We start from the raw sequence: 25,636 nt of genomic DNA on the forward strand, positions 1-25,636 counted from the left end.
TAGTCCCCCTGAGCCGGGCTCAGACCAATTGCACTTCGTATTTAGCTATCATAGACTTTTGAATGTGCACATGGTTTAGCTTGACCACTTCAATGTCACAATTGACAATTTACATGTGCCACCTCTCGGTTGGATACCTAACTGAGACCTTCGAATGAGCATCCATGTGGCGCCAGACCACTCTGTATATGGTATCTATCTTGGCTTCAAAAGTTCTCTCCTAGGATGTTCAATTATATTGGTGTTGCTCATCACATACCCTTCACACTGTCCTCTGCAGATTTCTTCATACAATGTTGCAGGTTGCAATCTTGGTTCTAACACAGACTGCCATCAGTCTCCCAGACTCACTGGCTGTGCTGACTTTTCTGGTGCTGCTTTGTTGTAGGAACCAAGGACCGTACCACAGCGGCAATCGCTCCTCCACTCCTTGGCTATCGTCGCGGTAGAGTCCCTGGTACCTGCGAGACACAATGCACCTTGCTTCAACTTTACTTCCAAGTCTTATGTTTCTTATTCTCAAGGGCTCGGGAAAGTATCAGTGTTTCTCCGAAGATATCAAGGGCACTTCCCTCCTTGTAACCCTCTGGTCTTGGCGTCTTTCTCCTCGTATTAACCTGCCACTTGGAACTGCTGCTTCCTCTTGCGTTTTGCCTTGCTCAGAGTGTGCTTTCGTGCTCAGCCTTTTATCCATGTGGGGAAGTGTGATGGAAGTCAGGTGTGGGCAATAATCGGTAATTACCGGACTCCTTGACCATTGTTTTGGGGCATGTCAGGTATACGGCTCAGGTGTTAGTCAGTTTTCTCTCAGTGAGCTGTCCGTGGGAAAGGGTTTGTCTGGAAAAGGGACGGGCAGCGGTTGAGTTGCTAAGTATCCTACCTGGTAGGATGGGGAAAAGGTGTGACAGGGAAGGGGATACCGCGTCTACTCGAAGACCCCCATCCAGATGACCCTCCCGCACTGGTCCACCCCCAGGAACTGGATCCAAAAGCGATGGTTGTGTCCTGGCTACCTGGATGACAGATGCCTGGGGACTAGCGAATGAGACTCCTTCTTTTTCTCACACCATGCAGTCGGAGCCAAGGTCACGGCCATCGCGTTTCAAAGACCAACTTCGTGGGATGTCATCAGTAGGGCAGCTACATGGGCCACTATGTAGGCCTTCTGTAAGCACTATTCCCTAGATACCAGCACCAAGGATAATGCAGAGTTCGGTCAGGTGGTTCTGAAGAACCTGTTTGCCTCGTCCTATATATGAGGCAGGTTGGGCAGCTCCACCCTATGTTTTTGTTCGGTGGAATCGCCCACAAGAATTGAGGAAAGGGGACTGGACATAGAAGTAATTAAAGTAACTCACCGTAGTGACCAGGGTACTCCTAGTCCTTAGTCCTTTTTCCTCCATATGTCCCACCACCAACCTTCCCCCGCCTGTATGCCAGTGGCTAATGTATTCAGTATAGCCAGGGATTAAGGTGCCCGATGTGTTTAAAAAGGGGACTGAGGTAGAGCGTTTGAGGGTGGGGCCTTGCAAGGGCATTCCCTCACCCCCCACGCACTGTTCTAAATTTAAAGTGGAAACTCAATTTTTCGCTGTCAAAGGTTCCAGTACAGTCCCCATGTTGGGGGACGCCCACAAGGATGGAGGAAAGGGGACTAGCTACTCGGTACTCTTGTCACTACAATGAGTAACTTTAATTGTTGGCTTACTTTGCAAATGAATCCGTTGCCGAATACCATACATATCAGTAGGAAGCTCATACCCAAAAAATGCAACACTGACCGAGGTATACAACTTAGGAAAGCTTTAACGCACATATATATTGTGTAAAAAAAGGAAGGGCATAGAAATAAATGCTAGAAAGATTGTCAAAGGTGAGGTCAAATTTGACCTGAATAGAAATGCCATCTGTTCAGCAAGACACATTTTTCTATTTTGCCCTCCTTGCTAAAGCAGTACTCCCAGAGATTACTAATATATCTTGACATAGATTTCCATGTGACTATGAAAGAAACCAGAAGCAGAGAGTCTTCAGTTAAAGGTAAGTAATTTTCCCTTCTACTGCATTGTTCTTTCATAGATTAACATGCTTACAAATGGATTGCATGGCAGTAGGCCATGACATGGGCAGGTGGTAGAAGCAATAGCAACAGAATAAAAAATGTTACTTCGAACCCCCACACACAGAATAGATACCCCATAGCATCTGGACCTTTTCTTGATGTTGGATCAAATGTTAATGTCTCCTGATATTTTAATCCTTTCTTGCATCTCGTTGATCCTTTGGTCGGTACCTTGAGTTACCCAGTAGTTTATGCTCAATGTCCTCTTTCTGGTAGACTGTTCAGTTGATAGCACAGCGAAGCTCCATTGGACCATTTTAGAAATGTAATAGTCTTATTATTTACTTAATGCTAATTTATTTTAATCGTTGGCTCATGCTTCAATGGTAGTTTTCAAGCTACCTTTTTGGTCACTCATCACATTTTACTAAATTGTTCACAGCCTTGCCACATTTCTGCATTGCAGGTAAAAAGGGTATTGAGTGGGATATTGGCTGGCTAGATCTTGTATATACAAAAAAGGTAGCAGGTGCCCCTCTCTCGAAAGAACAAGGCATGATAACCTGTTCAGTGGTTATTAACCACATTGAGAGTTCGCAGCCATTGCTTTTTGCTCACTGTACCTTCACAGATGGGAAATATCCATTTGCATATCAGTCTTTGTCCCGCCCACAAGGGCAGTCCAGCACCGAAATGCTATGGCAATTCCTCTCTGAACAAGAGTACCATCAGCAACCCCATACACGTGTTTCAGCCTTGTTGGGCATCATCAGTGAGGTGAAGCTGAGCCTCTCTAAGCACAGTGAGCAGGGAGTCCACGTCTGGCTGCCCCCAGGTAACCTAGGGTGACCAAGGTTAGAGAGGCATCAGCTTCACCTCACTGATGATCCCCAACAAGGGTGAAACACGTGTATGGGGTTGCTGGTGGTACTCTCGTTCAGGTTGGAATTGCCATTGCATTTCGGTGCTGGACTGCCCCTGGGCAGGACAAAGACTGATATGCAAATGGATATTTCCCATCTGTGAAAGGCACAGTGAGTAAAAGCAGTGGCTGCGAACTCTCAAGTGGTTAATAACCACTGAACAGGTTATCAGGCCTTGTTCTTTCGAGAGAGGGGCGCCCGCTACCTTTGCAAACTGAATTTCAAGGAACCTGGGATTGGTAACCCTAGGTTTCCTGGGGGCAACCAGACGTGGTCTCCCTCTCACTGTGCTTAGAGAGGCATCAGCTTCACCTCACTGATGATCCCCAACAAGGGTGAAACACGTGTATGGGGTTGCTGGTGGTACTCTCGTTCAGGTTGGAATTGCCATTGCATTTCGGTGCTGGACTGCCCCTGGGCAGGACAAAGACTGATATGCAAATGGATATTTCCCATCTGTGAAAGGCACAGTGAGTAAAAGCAGTGGCTGCGAACTCTCAAGTGGTTAATAACCACTGAACAGGTTATCAGGCCTTGTTCTTTCGAGAGAGGGGCGCCCGCTACCTTTGCAAACTAGATCTTGTATATGTTTGCCTGTATGTTGTGGGTTATTACATTAATCGCATTCCTCACTGCTCTCTAGTTACTTGTTTCTTCATCTGCAATGGCACCAAAGTCATTGCCATTGGTTTGTAAAATGTCTCAAACAATCTACTTTTTACCATGCATTATTTGCTTGAGTGTTTGTTTTTGTTGATAAAACATTTAATATCTTTAAAATATTTTGCAGTTGCTTTAGTGGTTGCGGATAGTTATGGTGAAACTTTCTCCCCTCCTGCCTGCTTATTCCAGACTCTCCTTTGCTTACTTGTTGTGATGGTCATTCATGCTTTTGGATCTAGCCTATAATGGCCTAGAGACTTCAGTCCTTTTTTTCTTCTTTTCTTGACAAAACAGGCCATTCCGCCCACGTCCCCCTCAGCAGCCTACAACAGAAGGAGGGGACGGAGAGATCAAAGTGGCGCCAGAAGGAGCTGCCCGCCCTGAGCCCCAGCGACAGCGAAACAGACCATATTTCCAGCGCAGGCGGCAGCAGTCTACCAACTTGGCGCAGGCTGCTAAGGTGAATTGCTTTGTGGGGTTATGAATGTTATGGTATTCAGGCAGAAACTAACAATCTTTGGTCAAAAAATGTTGGTAGAACCAAAGGAATACTATGCGAGAGGCTTTTAATTGCAAATTCTGAAGTAAAATTGAGAGATGAATCCATCATTCTAAATATACACATCATTTCTCCTCAAATTCATCCCATTCGGAATGCGTTCATCTTAGTTTTGTAAATGAAACCAAACAAACTCCCAAGGGCTGAGATACTTAAGTAGGGATTGAAAATCCTTCTTTCTTTACATCAAATAAATGTACAATTCTACATCAAATAAATCCCGGAGGGCATGTTTTTTTAAAGCCTGTTTATTTTCAACAAATCTGCTTAAAAATTTAACATGGGAGTAGTGTACATAACAATCAACACACCTATCATTTCATCAAGCCACAACAAATATAGAATATAAATGATTTCAAATGTCCTCCAATAATCAAGCATATAAAAGCGTGGACAGTGTTTCTGCCTAACAATAGCCTGAACCAAGAAATCCTTTTGACGGACTTCATCAGGACAAACTTTTTTTAAACCGCTACTGGCAACACTCATGTGTTGGAACATATTCATAGCTTGGATGACCAATCGTTCAATCTGATCTAGAGTATTCTCATTCTTTCGTGAGTCATTCATGTTATGGCAAGCCAATTTTATTCTCGCAGGCAAATGGTCTTGTGCCCCCTTATTGAATTAAGACTAGCTTTTCTATAGTTGTATCTTGATCTCTGTCTAGAGTAGTAGTTTGTCTAAATAGGCTGAATTAATACTTTGGTGGATCTAAATCGGCAACAGAGATTGAGGTGCCTTGTATACAACAAAATATAGAAACCTGTTCTTGACGGAAATGTGTATACATTTATTTAATGTGGTTTTTAAATACATCACTAGAATTAACCTACATCAGCCTGGTTTAAAATGACTAAGCATTATAATGGTTTGCAAAAGCTTTTTTCCCCTTTTTTAAATCTTGGATGTTTTTTAAAATGTAATATTTATGTGGAGGAGCCAGGTGTCCATTTCCAGCTAAAGGTGAGGATAAGTGGATGTAGAAAGTTTCAGTACAAAATGGGTAGGAGTTGAGGGCTGTAAAGGAAGAGCCGCGGTTTCATGCATTTTTTGGTATTGAACTGAGGTTTTCATTTTTCAGTCGAATTTTGGTAGATGAAATGCCAAATGTGGCACTGGCATACATGCCAACCCTCTGGATTTGTGGGAGTCTCCCGATTTTGCTAACAAACGTTGCTATTTTTGGCATGTACACTCTGCAGACTATGGAATGTCAAGAGCACCTTTTCACAATCCCGATCAGTGAACGTGTACACCAGTTGTTAGGAGGATTGGCTAACTTGTATCCAACAAATCCAAGATCTGGTATTATACAATTTTGATATCCTGTAATGCCAGCTTCAGTTGAAATGCTGCTCCTTGCAACCTGACAGGTGAGGCAGTACTCAGCAGAAAAACCTAACCATGCTGTACAAAGGATGATCCTGCATTATTTAGGTTTGCTGGTTAATGAGATTTTATTTGCTGTTTTTCTTATACCCCACATATTAAAACCTCTTTAGAGTGCAAGAGGCGGCATGAAAGTGGGGGGGGGCAATTCCAAGCTAAAGCAAAGCTTGCATTCTAGATAGAGCCTGAGTAGTTGAACGAGATCATTACGCTAGGCGCTCATCAGTACGGACGTTGGACTGAGAATGGAGGTTGGGTGCAATGTTTGCTGGAACACATTGTGGAGCAAGTGAGTTTTCAGCTTCCTGAACTTCAAGCCCTTTCTGATATCTTGCATCTTCTTGGATTTTATTGCGTAGTTTAGGCACCATGTTGGCGAGCAGTTTTCTGCTGCTGTTGCTATAATTTTCAATTGAGCAGCTTCTTTGTCTAACATAGATTCTTGCATGAGACGTGCAACATGGCAGTAATGGTCATGTATTTAAGGCGAAGGTTACATGGGTGATGCATCGCACCTTGAAAGTTAACCACTGGAAGCCATCCTGAATGACGAATGCAGAAATGTTTAGGTCTCATGTTTTTCCACCTTATTTTTCCAAATTAGACCTTATATGAAAAACTTAAATGTAATTATTTTCTAAGCAAATGTAGGGGTAATTTCCTGGGGGTCAGCAGGGCTGTCCGTGGACCTCTGTGGTTGAGGCCCCAACTCCTCCTGCGTCCCAAAGGCATATGAGACGCACACAAGAGCAAGAGTTACTACTGTTTATTGCACCAAACAGACAGGGACAGGTTCTCGGATCACAGGCACCCAGGGAATGTCTAAACCGTGGTGGACTCGCATGACCTTTCTCTAGCTGTATGACGCAGCTACGTGCGTCTCCTGGGAAAACAAACCCCAAAACCTAACGCTACCTCAGGTTGGCTCCCTGAGTGGTAGGGTCGGTATAGGCCCAAATGGAAGAAAATGTTATTGGTATAGAAAGGGTCGGGTGGTACGCTTGGGTCGTCTCTAATAGTTGCTACATGAAAATTGTTACAAGGGGAAAATTGGTGATTGGCTAAACTATAGTGGCGTCAGGGATTAGCCCCTTGTATTCGGATTGGGTCACCCGTGAGCCCCCAAGCATGGGACCATCTCTGTTCCCAGCTTGCGGTGTACCTGGTGCTGGCAACAATGTATGACTGTGTCAGTGGCGGACAATGGGCAAGTCAGACTATTGGCTATTGGGTGTCCCTTTCCCATCGCTGTCGGTGTCCAAGTTGTCACTTCATTGTTGCAGTGTCCCAGATGTGAGACCCCAGAGCTTCCCTGGTCCTTGGGGCTTCGCATCATATCTGGTCAGCCTGGTCACGTGTTGTGAGGCCGTGGCTGGGGCAGAATTAGGAGTATTTGATTTGTATTTCAGCTTTGAGGAGCGTTCAGCAGTAGCAGGTCTAACCTTGGTGCGGTGAGTAGATTGTAACTTTGTGGCCTTGGCTGTGGCTCTCGTCAGGGTTTGTTCTGCATGATCAGCGTCTTGCTGCCTCGTCTGAGCTGCTACGGCTTGGGGACTCTGGTTTGCGGCCTACCTAGGCCTGGCTCATTGGTGGCGGTATATAGTCCATGATACAAGGGTCGCGAGGGGTGACATGGTTTCTTATGCGTTAGTTTATAGGTGTATCTACATCGTCATGGTTTTAGTAGCGAGGAAGCATCTGCAAGCATGTACACATGTTCTTCTGGCATCTTGCGTTTCTGCGGTGCTGTAGTTGGCCTATGTGAAAAATAACAATGCACTTGTGAGTGGTCCTCTACGTCCTAGTACTGAGTATGTTCTTCGTGTGGGTTGGTGTCTGATCCATGTGCTTGGTAGCATGTGTTGTCTGCTGGCTATGTCATCATGGCATCTCTTAAAAATGGCAATGTTGCTGGGTTGCGTCTAATGGAGTTGGTCCATATGGTCGGTGTCAGTTCCACCCGAGGTCCTAGCCCGAGGTTGGGATGACGCGCAGTCTGCCTGGGTGTACGGGGTGTGGCCACGGTGGATCTTAACGTCCGGGGCAGTAGTGGGCTTGTCGAACTCCTCCTGCGGCAGGTGTTTAGGTCATGACGTCATAGGCCATGGTCTGTACGAGAATCGGGGGAAGGGATCGTCCCATTTTTCCTCTTCACAAAGAAAACCTTATTTGCATGTAGAACAGCCTACATGGGCATGTCCATCTCACTCGCTGGCCACACTACTTCTACCAATATACCATGAACTGCAACATGACAGTTCTTGATTTTCCTCTCGCCGCATGGGGGTCAGTATTTGCTTCACTAGGACACCACCTTTTTGGTATTCTGCCTTTTTACCCGCCCTTCGCCTCTATTAGGAGAATCCACACCAGTGTGTTTTTATTGGACTTTACATAATAAAAACATTTTTTAGCTGCAGCTGGAGGCCTCAGTTTGCTGTACATGACCGCCTTCAAGCAGTGCATTGGTTGAGGAACCTCTGCACAGTCTAGAACCCCAGTGTTTCCTCCGATTGACCCCCTGATTCTTCCAGTGTACACCTCCCTCAGGTGGTCAATCCAACCACCTTGTTTTTTTCCTAAGTTTGTCAAAGGAGTCACTTGGTGAAGCACAGAATCGGCCAATCTTGTAGAGAAATGCAAGCAATCGTGGAAATAATGTCCCATATTAAGCAATGGGGGTATACCAGCTTCTCCAGCATGGGGTCTGGCATGGATTCACATGCTCATGAATATTCCCAGTCAGGCTGAGAATCCTTGGTAAAAGAAGAGTTGCACTTTAAAAATATATTTCTCCTAAACCAATCACTGTCCCCTGGGTCATACTGCCCCCATCCAATGACAGTCTTCTTCCTAAGCCCCACCTCTGGCAGCCATCTTCAGATTTTTACCGCACGCTTCAGTGTTGGGAGTCCTCGAGCCATATGCAGGCTACGGAAAGTCTTCATGGAGGATGAAACTCAACAATATCTTCACTGTCTGCACCTGGACCACAAAGAGGTGGAGTGCAAGATATGCCTGGGCTTCTCTAAGGACCTGCATTGCAGGCTGGTGGCATGGCTCCATTCAAACAAGGCCTCTGCCCCGTGCTCAGAGTAGGGTCATGCCTCACACAGGACCAGCTGGTCCGAAGAGTGGTCTAACTCTGGGAAGAGGTCAAAGTCCTTTGAGGTCACCTCATCCATGGGGGTCCAAGATAAGGCCAGGAACCACCTATCCGATTCCACCGGGTGTCTCCCTGATGCAGGTCCCAAGTTGGAAAGGCCGCGATCACTAAAGCCATCCGCCTCTGGAGCCAGCCTGCCATCAAGCTACTCTTCTAAGAGGAAATTATCCACCCCGGTCAAGTTACGGGAGAAATCAGATAAGCCCAGAACGGAGGAAGAGAGGAAGGCCCCACAGCCCAAGCAGGCTCAACCGGCGCAGCCAAAGTTCTTAATCACTTCGTCGACACCTGCTGTGACGACTGTGGCAGAGGTAGGTGCTGATCTGATGAGGGTGGCTCCTATGGCCCAAAGGGTGTCCCTGCCTCCAAGACGCGTCACGGCCGCCTACGCAGCAGCGAAGGCTGCAAGCACCCCAGTGGGGGTAGGGGGGGGGTGTCAAAGGCACTGGTCCAGATCAGGGTTCAAAGTTTTCAGGGTGGAACAGGAGGGATGGGGGAGGGTGAGAAGGCCCCAAAACAGCCCTTCAAGATTGGCGTTCAACCGATGGACATCTCATCCACAGACTAGGACCAAGAGTCCGTCCATACGGTCCACAAGGACAACGCAGTGCCTAGCGCTCCATTGTTCCCTTCGCAACCAAGGGACACATCCATGGACATCCTGTCGACTCTCCACACCCCGGTGACTGAGATCCAGCAGAGGTTGCACCCAGCACCAAAACCTATGGTGACGCAGGCCCCTTACCAGCCTCCACGTAAGAAGAGAAAGTGTCATCTGACGTCTCCACATCAGCCTCCTCACCACGTCGTGCCCCGATTCTACCAATGGACCTAGGCACTGGTACGGGCATAGCCACGGGAACAGACAAAGATGAGGACTTCTTCTCGGCAGACTAATCACTGCACCTGGATGCCCCTCATCTCTCCACCAGATGAGGTTGGATCATTTCACTCGCTCTCCAGGGCCTCCGAGCTGTTCTAGCTGGTGCCCATGGAAACCAGGAAAGAGGGCTTTTTGTATAAGTGACAAGAGGAAGACTTGTCATGCAGTGCCCTTTCTGGACGACATTTGGGAGTAAGGCCTAGCCCTCATGAAAAACCCATGCATGGCTCCAACCAAGCGAGACAGGTTGGAGAAGAAATACAGAGGGGCCGGACACTGCAGCAAAGTGCTTGAGGTCGCAACCGTCACTTGACTCGGTAGTGTCGGCTGCCGCAAGGAAACGTTTGGCTAACCCAGCATCATTGTCATCAGTTCCCCCAGACAACGAGGGGAAGAGGATTGTCGCCATGGGAAAGCGAGTGATTTACACTGCAGCATCCACGATAAAGGCAGCTAATGCTCTGCTATCTTGGCCAAATACGACCAGGAGCTTTGGTGCAAGCTGGGCCCGATCCTAGAATTCCACCTCCACGACAAGAAAATTGAGGCTCTTGCCATCTTTCAGGAAGGGGAGGTGGCGTCGGACCATGCTATTACAGTGGCAGTGGACATCACTGACACAAGTTTTCGACTGATGGGAAACAGTCCGTCGGCAGGGTTCATTGAAGGCCACAAACATTCGTCAGGATGTTCATGTGAAGGTGCTGGACATGCCCTCCATGGAAAATCTGTTCGGGAAGGCGGTCGACAAATCCCTTCAAGCTATAAAGACCAATACAGAGACGGCATGTTACCATGGCACTGTACAACAGCATTGCTTGTCTTTTAGCTCTTCCAGGGGTAAATCGAGCAGATCAAAGGGATTCTCCACATCATACAACCTCCCTGAGGACATACAACCTCCCTAATCCTCGATGCAGAAAGCCTACAGAGGTGGCTCCCATGCCTATGGTAGTGGAGGTCTGCATCGCTGTTGCCCGCAGTGCCGGGTGCCCAAGCAAGTCGACCAGCTAAGACTTTGGCCCACCACCTTGGTGGGAGGCCGCCTGACGAGGTTCGTCAGAGTGCAGAAAGATCACCAACAGATGGGTGCTGCACGCTCTCGCCCAGGGGCGCACCTTGGAGTTCCAACGCTGGTGCCCACGTATTTCACTGGTTCCGTGTCGGGAGGTTAACCCCCAGCTCCTGGAAGAAGTAAAAGCCATGTTACGGAAAGGGGTGATGGAGCTTATCCCCAACAACTTCAGGTATCCAGAGTCTATTCCAGATGCTTTCTGGTAAGAAATAAGACAGGGGTTTGGAGACCCATCCTAGACCTGGGCCGCCTGAGCAAGAACCTGCAGTCCCAAAATTCAGGATGGTCACGTTGCAGCGCGAGCTGAGCCAACTGGAGGAAGGGGATTGCCTGACATCGTTAGACCTAGAGAACGTGTTCTTACATGTCCCCACCCACAGGAAACCTCGAAAGTCCTACAGTTTGTGGTGCAAGGCCAGCACTACCAGTTAGAGGCCTCCCATTCAGCTTGAAATCGGCCCCAAGGGTTTACGAAATGCCTTGCTCTGGTGGCAGCCCATCTGCGTCTGCAGGGCATACACGTATACCCATTCCTGGACGATTGGCTGATGAGCATTCTGCTCTCGAGAGCTGGCCGGCGAGCACCCAAATTAAATAGTTTGACTACTAACAGAACTGGGATTCTCAGTAAACTATCTGAAGTCCTACTTGGCGCCATCGCAGAATGCGCTGTTCCTCAGTGCCAGACTCGCCACGGTACTTGCCTGGCGTCACCCTAGGAGGAGATGCTAGCAGCCATTCATGGGAAGATATGACGGTCGCCGGCGAAGGCCATGGTGCGGGCCATAAAGTAGTTGCTGGGCATGTCCTGCATTTACCTCGTCCATCTCTGCAGGTTGCAGGAATTCTTGGATGCACGTTGGATAAAATTGTCCAGGAGTTTTGCAGACAAAATCCCTCAACTAGGAGTTCTGGCAGGTGTTAGAATGGTGGGGGGTGAGCTCCCATGGTACCGGATTTCGAACCCTGCCATACCTGGAGACAGCACCACGGATGCCTCGCTGGAAGGTTAGGGGGCTCGCACCAGACATCTACACGCCAGACATCTGTGGCTCCTGGAGGAGAAGTATATGCACATCAATATCCTGGAGCAACAGGCAGTGTTCTGGGCCCTCAATGCTTTCCTACCATCTCTTGACGGGCAAGGTGGTGAGGATCTTCCTGGACAACACCACGTTCTACATCAGGAAGCAAGGGGCCACTCAATCCCCAGCACTCTCCAAGGAAGCTCAGGACTTGTGACACTGGGTCATCGGGCGGGGGGATGTTCCTCGTCCCTCTCCACCTGGCAGGCATCAAGAACACCATTGCAGATGCTCTCAGCAGGGATCTGTGCTCCTGCAAAGAGTGGGAACTTCGTCAAGATCAGGTGGACCGCATGTTCGTCAAATGGGGCAGACCCTTGATCAATCTTTTCCACGGCGGCGAACACCAAATGCCAGCAGATTCCACAAACCTAGGAGCTTGGATGCATTCTCCTTCCCGTGCGAAGGTCTGTTTCTGAAAGCTTTTCCAGTTTCCTCTCCTACATGTCGACACACTGTCTATACAAGATGACCCATCACCTGGGCATGGCTGAGGCAGATTTGGTAGCTGGGCCTACTCAGCTTGTTGGCATTGCCTCCAGTCAAGTTGCTGATACTTCGGACCTGCTTACCAGAGACTGAGGGGCAATCCATCACGAACAAGAATAGCTGAACCTGAAGGCATGGCTACTGTAGCCTTAGTTTGGAGGTTGAGTTGCCCGCGGACTGCAGGGAAGTCCTTGCCAAAGCCAGGGCATCGTCAACTCTAGTGCTACAGCCATAAGTGGAAGCGGTTTGCTTTGTGGTGCCGTTCACTAAAGATTACCCCTTTTGAGGGTCACAGCTCCACAGATCCTTCCATTCTTGCAGTCCTTGGCAAAAGCTGGACTGGCTCACGCATCCATCAGGGTACATCTGGCGGCCATCTCCCGCTACACCAGATCCCTGGGGAGATCCTCACTGTGGTTCCACAGACTCGTCAAGGAGTTCCTCAAGGGACTTTTCTGTACTTTACAGCTGGTCAAGACTCCTCAACGTGGTTCTGATTAGCTCATGGGGGCACGTTTCGAACCTATGCATCAAAACGGCTTTCCTTGTAGTCATGACCTCTGCTAGATATGTGGGTGAGATCCACCTATTCTGCAAGCAACTGTATCTGACTTTCCAAGAATCGAGGGTGGTACTGCATACACACCCCCTTCTTTAATGCCGAAGGAACTTTTGGAATTCCACATCGAACCTTTGGTGGTGCCAGTTTTCTTCCCGAAACCTTCGTCTCCAGCGGAGAGGGCCTTGCATTCGCTGGAGCTTGCTTGTTCCTTGAAGTTCTACGTAACATGCAGAGTTTTCAGAAGACTTCTCAATTGTTTGTGAACTTCAGTCCTGTGAACCATTGGAAAGCCTTATCCAAGGCTTCCATTTCAAGTGCACAGTCATCGGCTGGCAAACCGGCCTCTGCCGGGCCATCCGAGATCCCATTCCACCAGAGCGATCGCTGAGACAACAGCATTCCTTCTAGTGTGCCCCTTCTTGACACCTGCGGGGCTGCAACATGGAGGTCTGCGCATACCTTCACAAAGTTCTGTTTCAACAGGGATTCCAGGGAGGAGTCCAGAGTCGGCCAGACAGTGCTACGCAGCCGGTTTGCTTGAGGTGAGTCTGTTCCGGGGGTAAGTGTTTTTTGCTTCTGTTGAATCTTGCCGCCTCCCGTGATTGTAATTGGTTATTTATAACGCGCTGAATACCCAGAGGTTTCTAAGCGCGGACCCGGGGATCGAACCTGTGTTGCTCCATGTCGTCTTGCTTCCAAGGCGATTACATTGCTCCTGTGGAGCACCATGTTGTACTACACAGAAAGAGTGATAGCAGTGACTGATCAGCCAGACTTATCTCAAGAGCAAATGAGCAGTAGTAGCGATTACACAAAGGACTACAATTACTGTGACTCAAGCAAACACTGACTCAAGGTTTCTGGTTAAAAAAATAGAAGTACATTTATTTTTAAACCATCTGTTCACAAAACAATTTACTTCTAGTAATATAAAACCACACTTCAAATACACTACACACAACCAGATCCCCTTGTGCAGATCAATTCAAGGTAAGTACCTTTAGGATTTGACAGACCGGTGTTATGAAACAGACATTACCGGGAGTACATATGCGATCACTTTGACAATAATGACAGTTCGGTCTTACTAAAGATAAGCGTACCCACGGACAGAAATTTAACCATAGTCAAACACACTTAGCAAATGAATTAACACGAGTTGGGGATAAAAATCATAGGCAATACTTTTGTCAAGGCAGGGAGAATCAGATGGCACTTTCTAACAAGAAAATAAAATTCAATAGGCCTGCCACAGTGTCAAGTGGAACAGGGTTCTTGTTGCCGAGGATCACACGGTTAGAACAGTTCACAGTTCTTCTCCGCTTCTCTTCGGTTCCTTGTAGTTCCAGTGGCGACTGACTTCCAGCCCAAGAGTCCTGCCTTTTTATGCGAAAATCCCCCATTCACACAGCCTGGCTGTCAATCACTCAGCAGGGGGGTTGTCCGGCCCGGATAACCAACTCAGCCAATCAAAACAAAGTGCGATTTGGGTCTCCAAGGAGACCCTGTGAAGGGGATGACTACACCCCTCTCTCACATTCAGCCCACCTAGGCACCCAGGCGCCAAAGGAGGGCTTCTTCGTAGAAGCCCGCCAAAAGACTGTGAACAAAGAAGGCAAACTTGGTTAAGGTAGATACCACTGCCACCAGCCAAGTCTAAATGTTAAAAGAGCAAAACAAAGCTCAGAGGCACAGACAAAAAGGGGTAGGAATTAACCCTTTCCAATACTCCATGAAAAATGGGGTGTTCTGGGTCTGTAGTTTAAAGTGACTACATAAAGTTAATGGCAACTTCACAGGTTTCTGGGGGACAGTAGTCGGCCCCAGAAAAATGGAGTCAGTGGGACGTCTTAAAGACAACCCTGTGTCACTGCACTGAAGGTGCTGTCTAACACACACAAAAACTGGGGCTCATGGAGTGGTGTGGTTCCAGAGCCCAGATCACACAAAGTAGAAATACACAAGGCAAAACACATGTAAGAGTGGGAAAAAGGCTGACACTTACCAGGTGGAAAAAATAAACCCCAGAAATCTAGCAAAGCTGCTGAGGGACTAGCTAGGTGAGGGAAATTAGCCATAAAATGAGAATTCTCCCTAACACTTACCCAGATTACTCTTTTGCAGAGGTTGTGTTCTTGCATGTACCAGGGCGCTGATGGTTTCAGTTTGCAGGTGCGTGGTTTCAGAGGCGCATATAAGTCGATTGAGGTTGAAAGGGTGGCGTTGAGTGCTTCCAGTAGAAAGTCACAGTTCGGGGTGTTCTATCCTCCCGAGACGGTTGTGTAATGTTGTATTGCTGTGTATTCATTATTCATGAGCATGTGAATCCATGCCAGGCCCCATGCTGGAGAAGTTTTTGAATTGGTCAATGTCATGAAGTATGCGCATTGTTGGGCGAGGTATCATTTAAGTTACTTACCTGTAACTATTGATCTCCAGCATGGGTCTGGCATGGATTCTTCTTGGTCATACTACCACTTTACATGCTTACCAAATCTGAAGATGGCTGCAAGAGGCGGGGCTTAAGGAGAAGACTGTCATTGGATGGGGCAGTATGACCTAGAGGACAGTGATTGGTTTAGAGGAGACAGTTTTAAAATTAAACTTTCTTTTCTTTTACTGAGGATTCCCAGTCTGACCGGGAATATTCATAAGCATGTGAAACATGCCAGACCCATGCTGGAGAACAATAGTTAGAGGTAAGTAACTTAAATCATACCTCGTCCAACAATGTGCATACTTGTCGACATTGACCAATTCGAAGCCACTGTGAATCAGAGCTGATTATCAGGTTGTCCTATGCTCAATTGCCAAATTGTCATGTACAACATGTATAAACAGGTCTGGGAGTTTGTCCATCACCCAGCCATTTCACACTCTGGCCTACAAGTGACTTGGGCGTATAGTTTACAGTGTTGTACAATTACTAGTAAGGCAGCCAAGAGAATGAGTCACATATCTGGCTTTTGGGCCTGACACCTTGCATTAATTGACGTAATCCACATCCCCCCCAGAAAGATCACTTTCTGATTCTTTGGTAATTGTAATTTTGATGTTTGCTTGGTTCCGGACAAAACTAAAGAGGCTTTAAAGTGTTTTTTTTCTCCCAAAGAAAGCCTCATCTTGGTGGACAACTTGCCAAGCCAGCAAACGTAAAGCTGAGCTGTTGCCATATACCTATATTGTTAATGGCCTCAAAGGCCCCTAGAAAGTGATGTGCCATGAGCATTTTTGACACCCTTCTGTACGTACATACCATTACACCAAATAACATGAAACCGCGTGGCTCATAATGTGTGATCTTGGCGCGGGAGCTATACTGAGAGGGCCTGAATCAAAGTAATTTGGGGAATTTTTTTCAAGTGCAGTTAGTCAATCAATACAAGAGATTTCATAGGTTTCTACGTCTGTGGCCAAGTCCTTAATAGTGGATTACATATTTTGAGCATGATTTTTGCCAAACAGACAAGTTATTAAATGTTCTAAGCTCCTGTGGAGGCAGTGATCATAAATTTGGATTTTTATTAATTTACCTTGTATCTGGATATCCTCCCAAAACTGGTAAGTTCTTTCTTTGGATTGTGTAGAAGAGCACAGTGCCTTTAAATAATGCCAATTTATGTTGCATTTTAGTCTGCAATTCCTTGAAGGCCTTCATGGTCCCTAATTCTGATGTGTGGAAAAAATCAATAGAGGGGTCATCGGAGTAGGAAATCTATATTGGGGAAGGGATTGAAGTATTACAATTTACGTCCGGTCCTCTTTCCTTTCATCCATAGTCCTCTGATGTCCCATGAAACGAGGATGAGCTGGGGTGTGCTGCTAGGCAGCATATTGAAACTTTAGTTTGCCACGTGCATGCCTCGTTATGCCCCATACAGTACATCCCCCACGCACCCTGCCCAACCATCTGTCCCTGTCTCCGCATTGGACGGTACAGGGCGTCCAGTGCCACTTGTACCTATTTGGCCATCCATCTATGATGTATCAACTACACCCTATGAAGATTATCCTGTGGTTACATAACTAATATCCAGCTAGAGCATGCTCTAGAAGATTCAGAGGAATCTATGCTAGGCTTTGATATGGATTTTCAGAACCAGCCCCGGTGGAGTTTTCGGAGGCCACCCTATTTATTTAGGCAACAAGGTAAAAGACACTTGGGTTTAGACTAACTCAATCAAGGTAGTGTAGCTGAGCACTACTGCTTAGAGTTGAGGATATATGGGTGTGTCGTAGTACAATGACACACAGAGTAAACAAGTAAAACAAAATGCTATATTTAATGCGGCTGAACAGGCACTACGCATTTAAAATTACAGGTAAGTAGTAATACTACAACAAATCTATATACATATAGATCACTGGTTTATTTCACTGGAGGGCACCCACACTTTACTTTTAAAACAGAAATGGTTCAATGAAGGAACTGTAGGCAGTAAAGTGAATACAAACAGTTCAGAAGCAATGTAAAAGCAATGGAAATGAGTTAACCAGCATTGGTTTTGCAAAATATTGGCAATCCATCTGGAACTTTTTTATTGGTGATAGAATGGAGAATTTGACTTTGCTTGAAGAGTGAGCGTGCATAGTTTATAAAATCCTTGGAGATTAGAATGGCTGTCAGTCATATTGGCCTGGTCTTGCGTGGTTCTCTGGGGCCAAGGCAGAAAACGATTTTTAGTTCATTTTAGACAACTTTGTTAGACTCCTAGTGTTTTTGTGGTCTGTTTTTTATCACAATATTTCTTACGTCCTGCTCTCCCTCCTTCCCAAGTGGTTTATTTGTCTTTTGATCAGTGCTTACACAGGAAATAAATTCAGTTTCAAAGCGCTTGCAGGGAGTGAACATGGGATAATAGTACAATTAAATGCAAGAAATAGAGGGGAAAGGACGGCCGAACCTACTATGCCTTGTGAGTTTTCAGAATGTGCAAGTGCAGGAAGGAAGAGGGAGGTGGGGTAGGTGCTGTGGTGATTGTGCTCGAGCTGCGCCAGCCCCATCAGTCACCCGTTTGTCCCAAACTACACATACCCAGTTCCTATTTTTTTCGGCTAATGGGCGGGTCAGAATTTGCTGTGCTCTGCGACATCCCTTTCATGGGTCGTTACCATTTAGCTGTACATCCCATTTTTCATGCGATTTCTTTTTTTTTTTTGTTTTACAAATGTTTTACTCCTCGCAGTGCCTCCCTTTGACTTATGCCGTTTACTATGTGATTGAAGCATTGCATCCATTGTAGGAAGCAATTCTCTGTCTGATCCACATGTCTGCGTCCGATGACTGGATGTCATCACCAAGGGAGTTTGTGCTTTTTCTGCTGTAGAATTCACACAAGGTCTCTGTGTAGTAGTCTTCCAGTTATGTCTGGGACCAGTACAAAAGACAACTGAAGACTTGGGACCAGGAAAGAGGACTAAGAGGGAGAACGTACCTGCAGGTGGTGGTACGTGTTTCGGCACCAGCCCTCGGTACCCATTTCTGGGATCTTCACAGGACCAATTAGGGGGGAAACCCTGGGTGCTTACTCCTGGTGGGAAAGGATCTGAAAAGATCTGCCCAGTACCAGAAGATTTATTAACCCTCGACAAAATCACTACGGTACCGGGAAAGAGCTTATCTGGCTCGGTAATCATCTATACAATTAAGGTTCATTCAGTACCAAGTGGTTCCTCTGTATCTGCATCAGTAGTTGGCGATCGCATTTGTATCTTTGGGTTCCTCTGTACAGAAGATAGGCCAGGTACCCAATCGGCTACTGCAGTTGAATCTTTGGGTACCTCTGAAGAAGACCTGGAAAAGCTTGCATAAGAGGCATATAAACATTCTAGTTCGAAACAGAGCTTGGTAACGGCCTTTCCAAGGCGACGCACAAGACGGAAATCTAAAGACAGATGTGCCATGTCCTCATCTGTACCGAAGAATCAGAAAAAGCATATTAGCCTGATTTCACAGTATTCAAATTTTCTGGTACTCCAATGATGCCTGGGACTCGAACATTTCCCCAATTTTCTACTGAGACCCGGGAGATTTTGGCTTAACCGACCTGGTCACCACCATGTGCCTCACGCACGCCAACATCTTCCTTGACGACTTCAACCTCCCATGTAACAACGCTACCAAACTGTTGAAATAAGCTCTCCTCTGTATTCTCGACACCCTCACATTATAAAGGGAATGTCCTTGGCCTAATCATCCCTACACTCTTTCCTCCACTGCAGCTCTCCTCTCCTGCTTGAATGGTCTCACCACCTAGCTGTGACTTCCAACATTCTGCACACCACCCCAATGAAGCAGTCACAGCAGAAACCCATCAAACCTTCAAGAGCTTCTCAGTGGATGCCCTCATGTAAGACCTCACCAACCTCCACCTTACATGGACAGAAGACCCCGAACTGTGACTTTCTACTGGAAGCACTCAACTCCACCCTTTCAGCCTCAATCGACTGATACGCGCCTCTGAAAACACCTGCAAACTGAAACCATCAGTGCCCTGGTACATTCAAGAACTCAACCTCTGCAAAAGAGTAATCTGGGTGAGCAAGTGAACCTCGCACCGCTCCAGGACTGCATCCAACCCACTGACTCATCAACACAGCCAAGGCCTCCTATCAGCTCACCATAGCAGAAGCTGAAGACAAATGCAGAACCCTCTTCAAAGCAGGCAAGCCACTACCAGACACTGCCATACACACCACCTTTTTCGACAATCTGCAAAATTTGCCAGCACATACACTAGTTTTGCATCCACACACACCTCACGTCCCTCCTCGTGAATCCTCCACACCCTGGACAACACTAAGACACTAGACATAAGAGGCTGGTAGAAACCCTGATGCCATCAAAGCCACATTGTATACAGACATCCTCCCAGCATCCACCCTCAAGACTCTCCCTGCAGAAGCTCTCCTTCCTTACCTGGTGATCAACAGCTCAAGGCACCTTCCCATCGACCCTAAAACAGGACAAATCCTCTCTCTACTAAAGAAACCCACTCTGTATCCCGACAACCCAGGTAACTATCACCCCATCAACTATCTTCCCTTCACAGGTAAGATCATCAAGAAAGCGGTAGCCGCACAAATGCAGCAACACATCGACGCCAACCATCTCCTCCAAACCTACCTTCTATGCTCAAGCGCCAAGATACCTCAGGGTTAGGCACACTCTATAAATGATAGACTAAACTACCAATCTGGGTTCAGACCAAGATACAGCAACCATACATGTTCGTCGATGCCCTCAACATCCTTGATGATGGCCACCCTACTTCCTTTTTCTGCTCGAACGCTGGTCTGCTTTCGACACAGTAGGGGGGGGGGGGAAATCAGCGAAATTGTCCTACGCTGGTTCAAGTCCTACCTCGCCAACCACCACAGTTAGTTCAGATGGACTCCTCTATATCACCAATGCTACCAGTCACCTGTGGAGTCCCACAGTTCCCTCCTCTACCCAGTGATCTTCAATCTATACATTGAGCCACTGGGAGCCCTCCTTCCACACACAGCATCCACATCCACAAATACGTCGACGAGACGCAGCTATACCTCCAATATTGATTCTATCAAGGACATCCTTAGGCTCAAAACCTGCCTCTTGCTGATCCAGTCTTGATGTCCAGTGCATACTTGAAGCTCAACCCTTCCAAGAACAAATTCCTACTCCTCACCAGCAACCCCAAACACAAACTTGTCTATCAACCATGAACTCCGAGGGCTTCACATCTGAGCCCCCGTCCTGCTGGTTTGTCGATGTTCAACAAACCTCTCTCCTTCAAGAGACACATGGGTAAGAAAACTCAAGACAGGCTGCTATCTGCTCTTCCTCCTTTGGAAAGTCAAGTCCTTCCTCCGGACAGGTTTAGATCCACCGTTCAAGCACTGGTCCTATCCCACCTGGATGGGGCAATGTAGTCTTCATAGGCCTCCCATCGTCCTCCATTGTGCCCCTGTGAAGTGACCTCACGCCTCATCAATGGTCTATGCAGATATGGCAGTCTTGCTGCATCATCTATAAGGCAGTCACCCAGCTACCTTGCAGGGAAGCACTGCATCTGTCGGACAGCGCACCACCAGAAGCCAGGGCACATTCAGACTTGAAATCTGCTGCAAAAAGGAAAGGACCAGAAAACAAGCCGCCTCATGCCTGTGCCCCAAGACTATGGAAACTCCTCCCTGTCAGCATCAAACGTGCCCCCACGCTCCTACAATTCAGAAAATAATTCAAGACCACCTCTTCAAGGAGTCACTCCTCAACACCTAGGCCCTCACATTGCCCTTCATGCCACCTAACTAGATGCTGCCTATTCCTCTCCTCTCCACCACCCGGTACAGCTGAACCCCTCCTCTGCCCCTCTTTAATACACCCCCTGTTTTGTGTCTGTTCTGTTACCTCTGAAAAACGAGCTGTTATGCGTCTGAACCGTTGTACACTGATGTCAAGCGCTCAGTTGCTTCTTGGAACTAGGTCTGCGCTCAATAAATACCATAATATGGCAGAACCTGTTCAGCATCCAAGGACTTGATCGGCTCCACAATTGGTGTTCACCAATATTCAGGTACTCTGGGCTGTTTTGTTGAAGATTTAAAATCCTGCTCAACAGGCATCCATGATTGACTCTTCAACATCTCCTTTGAGACTAGAAGAAACCCAAATTGGACCATCAAATATGGCTAAGGATATTAACACTGTCCTAGAGATTGTCTGAGCAGCTTATGGAAATGTTAGCTCATCGCATTAAGAATAAAATGTGGTCTCCTGAACTACCTCAGATAGCGGATCCCAAAGTGCTAGATCCATTACCAACACCCCTTCTAACAAGAAACAAAGGGTGTTGAAGGACTCTAATACAGAGGCAGATGACAATACACCTGTTTCTCTTACATAAACCTTCCATGAGATATAATGGCAATGGCCATGCAGGCCTTCAAAATTACGCCAAAACACAAACCTGAGACTGCAGTGGGATTTGGGAAACTCCATTCTCAACAGACCTGGTCTCCTATGCCTATTGAGCTCTTTGCTATGGAATAGGCCTGGACTCATTGGAGTAATCCACATTCTGATCCTCATATTGCTAAATATTTGTATGCTAAATACAAAGTACTTAAGGAGGAACCTTTTATGCTAATGGGAAATCTTCCTGCAAAATCTTGTGGTTTCGGCAGCTTTGGGTACTAAGGGGAAAGGTCCTGCACCTTCTAGATTGGATAAACATTCTAATGCCTGGGAGGCGCAGGGTAAGAAGTCCTATGCCAGTGCTTCTCTCCAACTCGGGAAGTCAACGCAGTTACGTTTTTTTCAGGTTTTAATATTTTAAATTGGGAAAACCTGGATGGCTTCACAGAAATTCTTCAAGAGGTGGCATATGAATTATATTTCTGGGTCTCAAAAGGGATAGAGGCAGCCATTCAACAAATTCAGGTTAAGGATGTAATGCACCACGGCAAGGGCAATTATGGGCACTGTTTGCATGCATATACATGCTTATTTGGCAGCCACGTCCCTACATCAGGATATTCAGGACAAGTTTTAGACATTCCTTGTGATGGAAAAACGTTTTTGACCCTTTTACTGATGAGGGTCTCCAGAAATGCAAAGTGAGTGTTACTGCGGCTAAATCACTCAGTTCCATCTCGGTGAAAGAGCCGTAATCATCAGAATTTGAAATCTTTAAAGCTGCATGCTCATGGAAATAATGCTTAATCCGCGACCACTAAATCCCATTCCTCAGTTAAGTGAACATACAGGCCAAAGTCGAAGTCTCGTGCTATTCCCTCGGCTACCTCTTAAGAACAAAAGTGACTTCCATCCTGAGATGTAAGTTCCAACTGTTCAGATTACTATCAAGGAGCATACATCCCTGGTAGTAGGAAGGATTTAGTTTCCTTCATAAATGGGAAAGCATCGCTTAGGAGAAATGGGTTTTAAATATAATTTGCACTGGTTACTCCCTGGCCCTTTCTGCTATGCCTCATCTTCTGCTCCATTCCAAAAATCATCTCGAAGTTTTAAGCAATTCAAAAACATCTTTCGAATGGATGTGTCCTCCCACGCATTCCTTATCTTTGATATTTCCAATATCCAGCTTTGCTGCTTCTGAAAAATCTTTTCAGCAGGCGGTGCTATGCGTCGATGCCTGTCGACTTGATGTCCCTCGGAGGACTCTGTCTAGATGTTGACGTCACCGAAAGTATATGTAGCACGCAGAGTGCCCGTTGGTGTCAGTTCCGTTTTTTGGTACTTTGGATACGGTACGCTTCGTTCCTTGTGAAGAGAATCTTTGAGTGAAATCTTCGAGTAATTCGAGAGATGCCTTCGTCATCTGCGTCTTCCACTCCAAAGGCGGGTTTCAAGAAATGCAGTGAAGTGACTGCGACTCGACTATGTCTGGTACAGACACCCAAAGAATGTTTATGGTGTCTGGGATCTGCTCATCAGTGTGAGGACTACCTGTCCATGGCGTTGAAAGACCCGAGTGTGCACAGAGGGAGGCTTGCGGCCAGGTAGGATCCATAAATCCCCTTAGACAGTCGAAAAAACAAGCTTCAGATGAGTTGAGTAGTTTCTCCTCGCCGCAAGAATAAGCGATCGTCTAGTAGTTCACACCACTCGTCATTGTCTAGACATGGAAGGAAAAGGCGCCATAGAGCGCCATCTTCCTCGTCTTCTAGTTTCTCTCCAGAATAGGTCGAGTGCCCCACTAGATCTGCCTCACCAGCCCAGTGGGAAGAGTTTAGCGTAGATGTTAAGGTGTTCGAGAATGCGGCCTTGTCCCCCTCGACTACACCCAAAAGCCATGCTTTGGTCGAAAGACCTCGTAAGCATAAAAGCTGTCCGTCTTCGAACCCGGCGGGATCCCTCGAGTTGAGGAAAAGTCCCTTTGAGGACTGAGTCGTCGATGCTGAAAGACTCGGCACCACTGGGGTCGAAAGGTGCATCATTGATGCCATTGGCGCCGAAAGATTATAACAAGCTGTTTATGCTTTGTGCTCCTCAAAGCCACAGCCATCAAAGCAGTCAACATCGACAGTCTCGGGTCCTTTGACCACAAATATGAGTACCTCGACTATAATGGAGATAATATATGCCCCTTTGCCTAGGACTGAATATTTCAAGTCTTTTTCTTGATGCAGAGGAATATTCAGATACATTTAGGCCTTTTTGTATCCAGTATGGTACCCAATTGTGCCATTCCATGCAGCCTTGCAAAGGTGTGTGGCTACCAACTTGGAGGCGCCTGAGGTGGTTCCAGCTGTCAACAAGAAGTTTACTTTGAAATATAGGGTTTCAAGTTCTAATCCATTTTACTTATCAAAACACCCAACACCAGAGAGCCCGGTGGTTCATGCTGCCAGCTCAACCAGTAGACAAAATGCCTACCCTACAATCGTTCCGGATGGGGATGATGAGCATTACGATGCCCTGGCCAAAAAGGTTTTTCGGCTGTTAGTATGGCCCTGAAATCGGCTAATTGCCATGTGCACGTTGGCATGGTTTACTCACACCCTTTGGGAGTGCATATCCGTGGCGGTTGACCATATCCCTGAAGGGGAAAAGCGAGACTGGTTTTCAAACATAGCCAAGGATGGGAAAGATGCGATTTGTGAATCCCTTCAGACTGGTACCGGCAGAGCTATTGCGGCGAGTACAGTTATGTGCAGGTTTGCCTGGTTGAGAATGTCCGAATTTGCTGCAGACGTACAATCGAGACTTCTCAACATGCCCCTTGAAGGCACTAATTTATTCGGAAGCAAGGCTGATGTGAGTTTGGAGAAACTGCATACTTCTAAGGCAGCAGCCAAATCTCTTGGTGCTGCAATCGGACAACCTCCAAACCGCTCCATGGGTACACGCTGGAGAGGTAGGTCCTTTCATCACTACTCCACATTTGGAAGGGGCAGAGGACAGCCAGCTCAGAGGCCAGAAAAGATTCCCCCATGGTGGACGGGGAAGGACTAAGAGCGCTGCGGCTATCTTACCATCAGCCACTGCGTCAGCTGCACCAAAACCTCTGAGGACTTGGTTCACAAGACTGCAGTGGGGTGTCACAGCATCTGACAAAATGGCAGGCTATTATTTCAGATGCTCGGGCATTGGAAACCGTTGCCCAAGGTTACTGACTTCCCTTTCTAGAAAAGCCTCAGTCATCCACCGGGAAAGAGCTCTTACAAAGTTCCAGATCCTCTCCTTATGCAGGAGATATGAACCCTCCTAGAGAAAGGTGCTAAAGAACCTGTAGCTGAGAGTAATGAGGAATAGTACTGCCCCCCCCCCCCCTACTTTCGAGGGGATTGGGTCTTCTGACGTATTCCATATCTGACAGTAATCACCACAGCTGTGCTGCTTCAGAAAATCTGTCTGCGTCCTGCGTTGATGACATCGATATGCTGTCCTCGAGGGCCTCCGTAGAGCCGACGTCACCGGATGTTATAAGTAGGACGCACGACGCCTCCGTTCCGTTTTTTCCACGAACGTGTTCGCTTCGGAGATCTCGGCGTGCCTCGGTTCTACTGATTCCTGTTCTTTCGGTTCTTCAAACCTGTTTGTTGTGTATTGAAATGTGTTTGGCTTCTTCCACCCCACGGTCGGGTTTTAAGATGTCGGGTGTGCAGGTGCAAGATGTCGTTGATGGAAACGCACAACGCTTGCCTATGGTGCCTCGGGGAGGACCACGATACGGATGACTGTCGACTGCCAGTCGCTTACATCGAAGGCCTTGTGGGAGCATAAGAAGAAGCTGTCACTGGGTAAGGTGGGCAAGCCCCGGTAGTTGC

General features: G+C 47.1%; 1 protein-coding gene across 2 annotated transcripts in view; it reads left to right on the forward strand.

The window, feature by feature from the left end:
* The window catches only part of YBX2 (Y-box binding protein 2), an 889,269-nt gene that overhangs the window by 498,971 nt on the left and 364,662 nt on the right, over nt 1-25,636 (forward strand). For both annotated transcript variants that reach the window (XM_069645782.1, XM_069645789.1), the window contains exon 7: nt 3,943-4,108. In XM_069645782.1, the coding sequence (XP_069501883.1) occupies nt 3,943-4,108 (166 nt within the window). The remainder of the gene's footprint in view (nt 1-3,942; nt 4,109-25,636) is intronic.

The sequence above is a fragment of the Ambystoma mexicanum genome, chromosome 1p (assembly GCF_040938575.1).
Source record: "Ambystoma mexicanum isolate Mex_15411 chromosome 1p, UKY_AmexF1_1, whole genome shotgun sequence".
Taxonomy (NCBI): Eukaryota; Metazoa; Chordata; class Amphibia; order Caudata; family Ambystomatidae; genus Ambystoma; species Ambystoma mexicanum.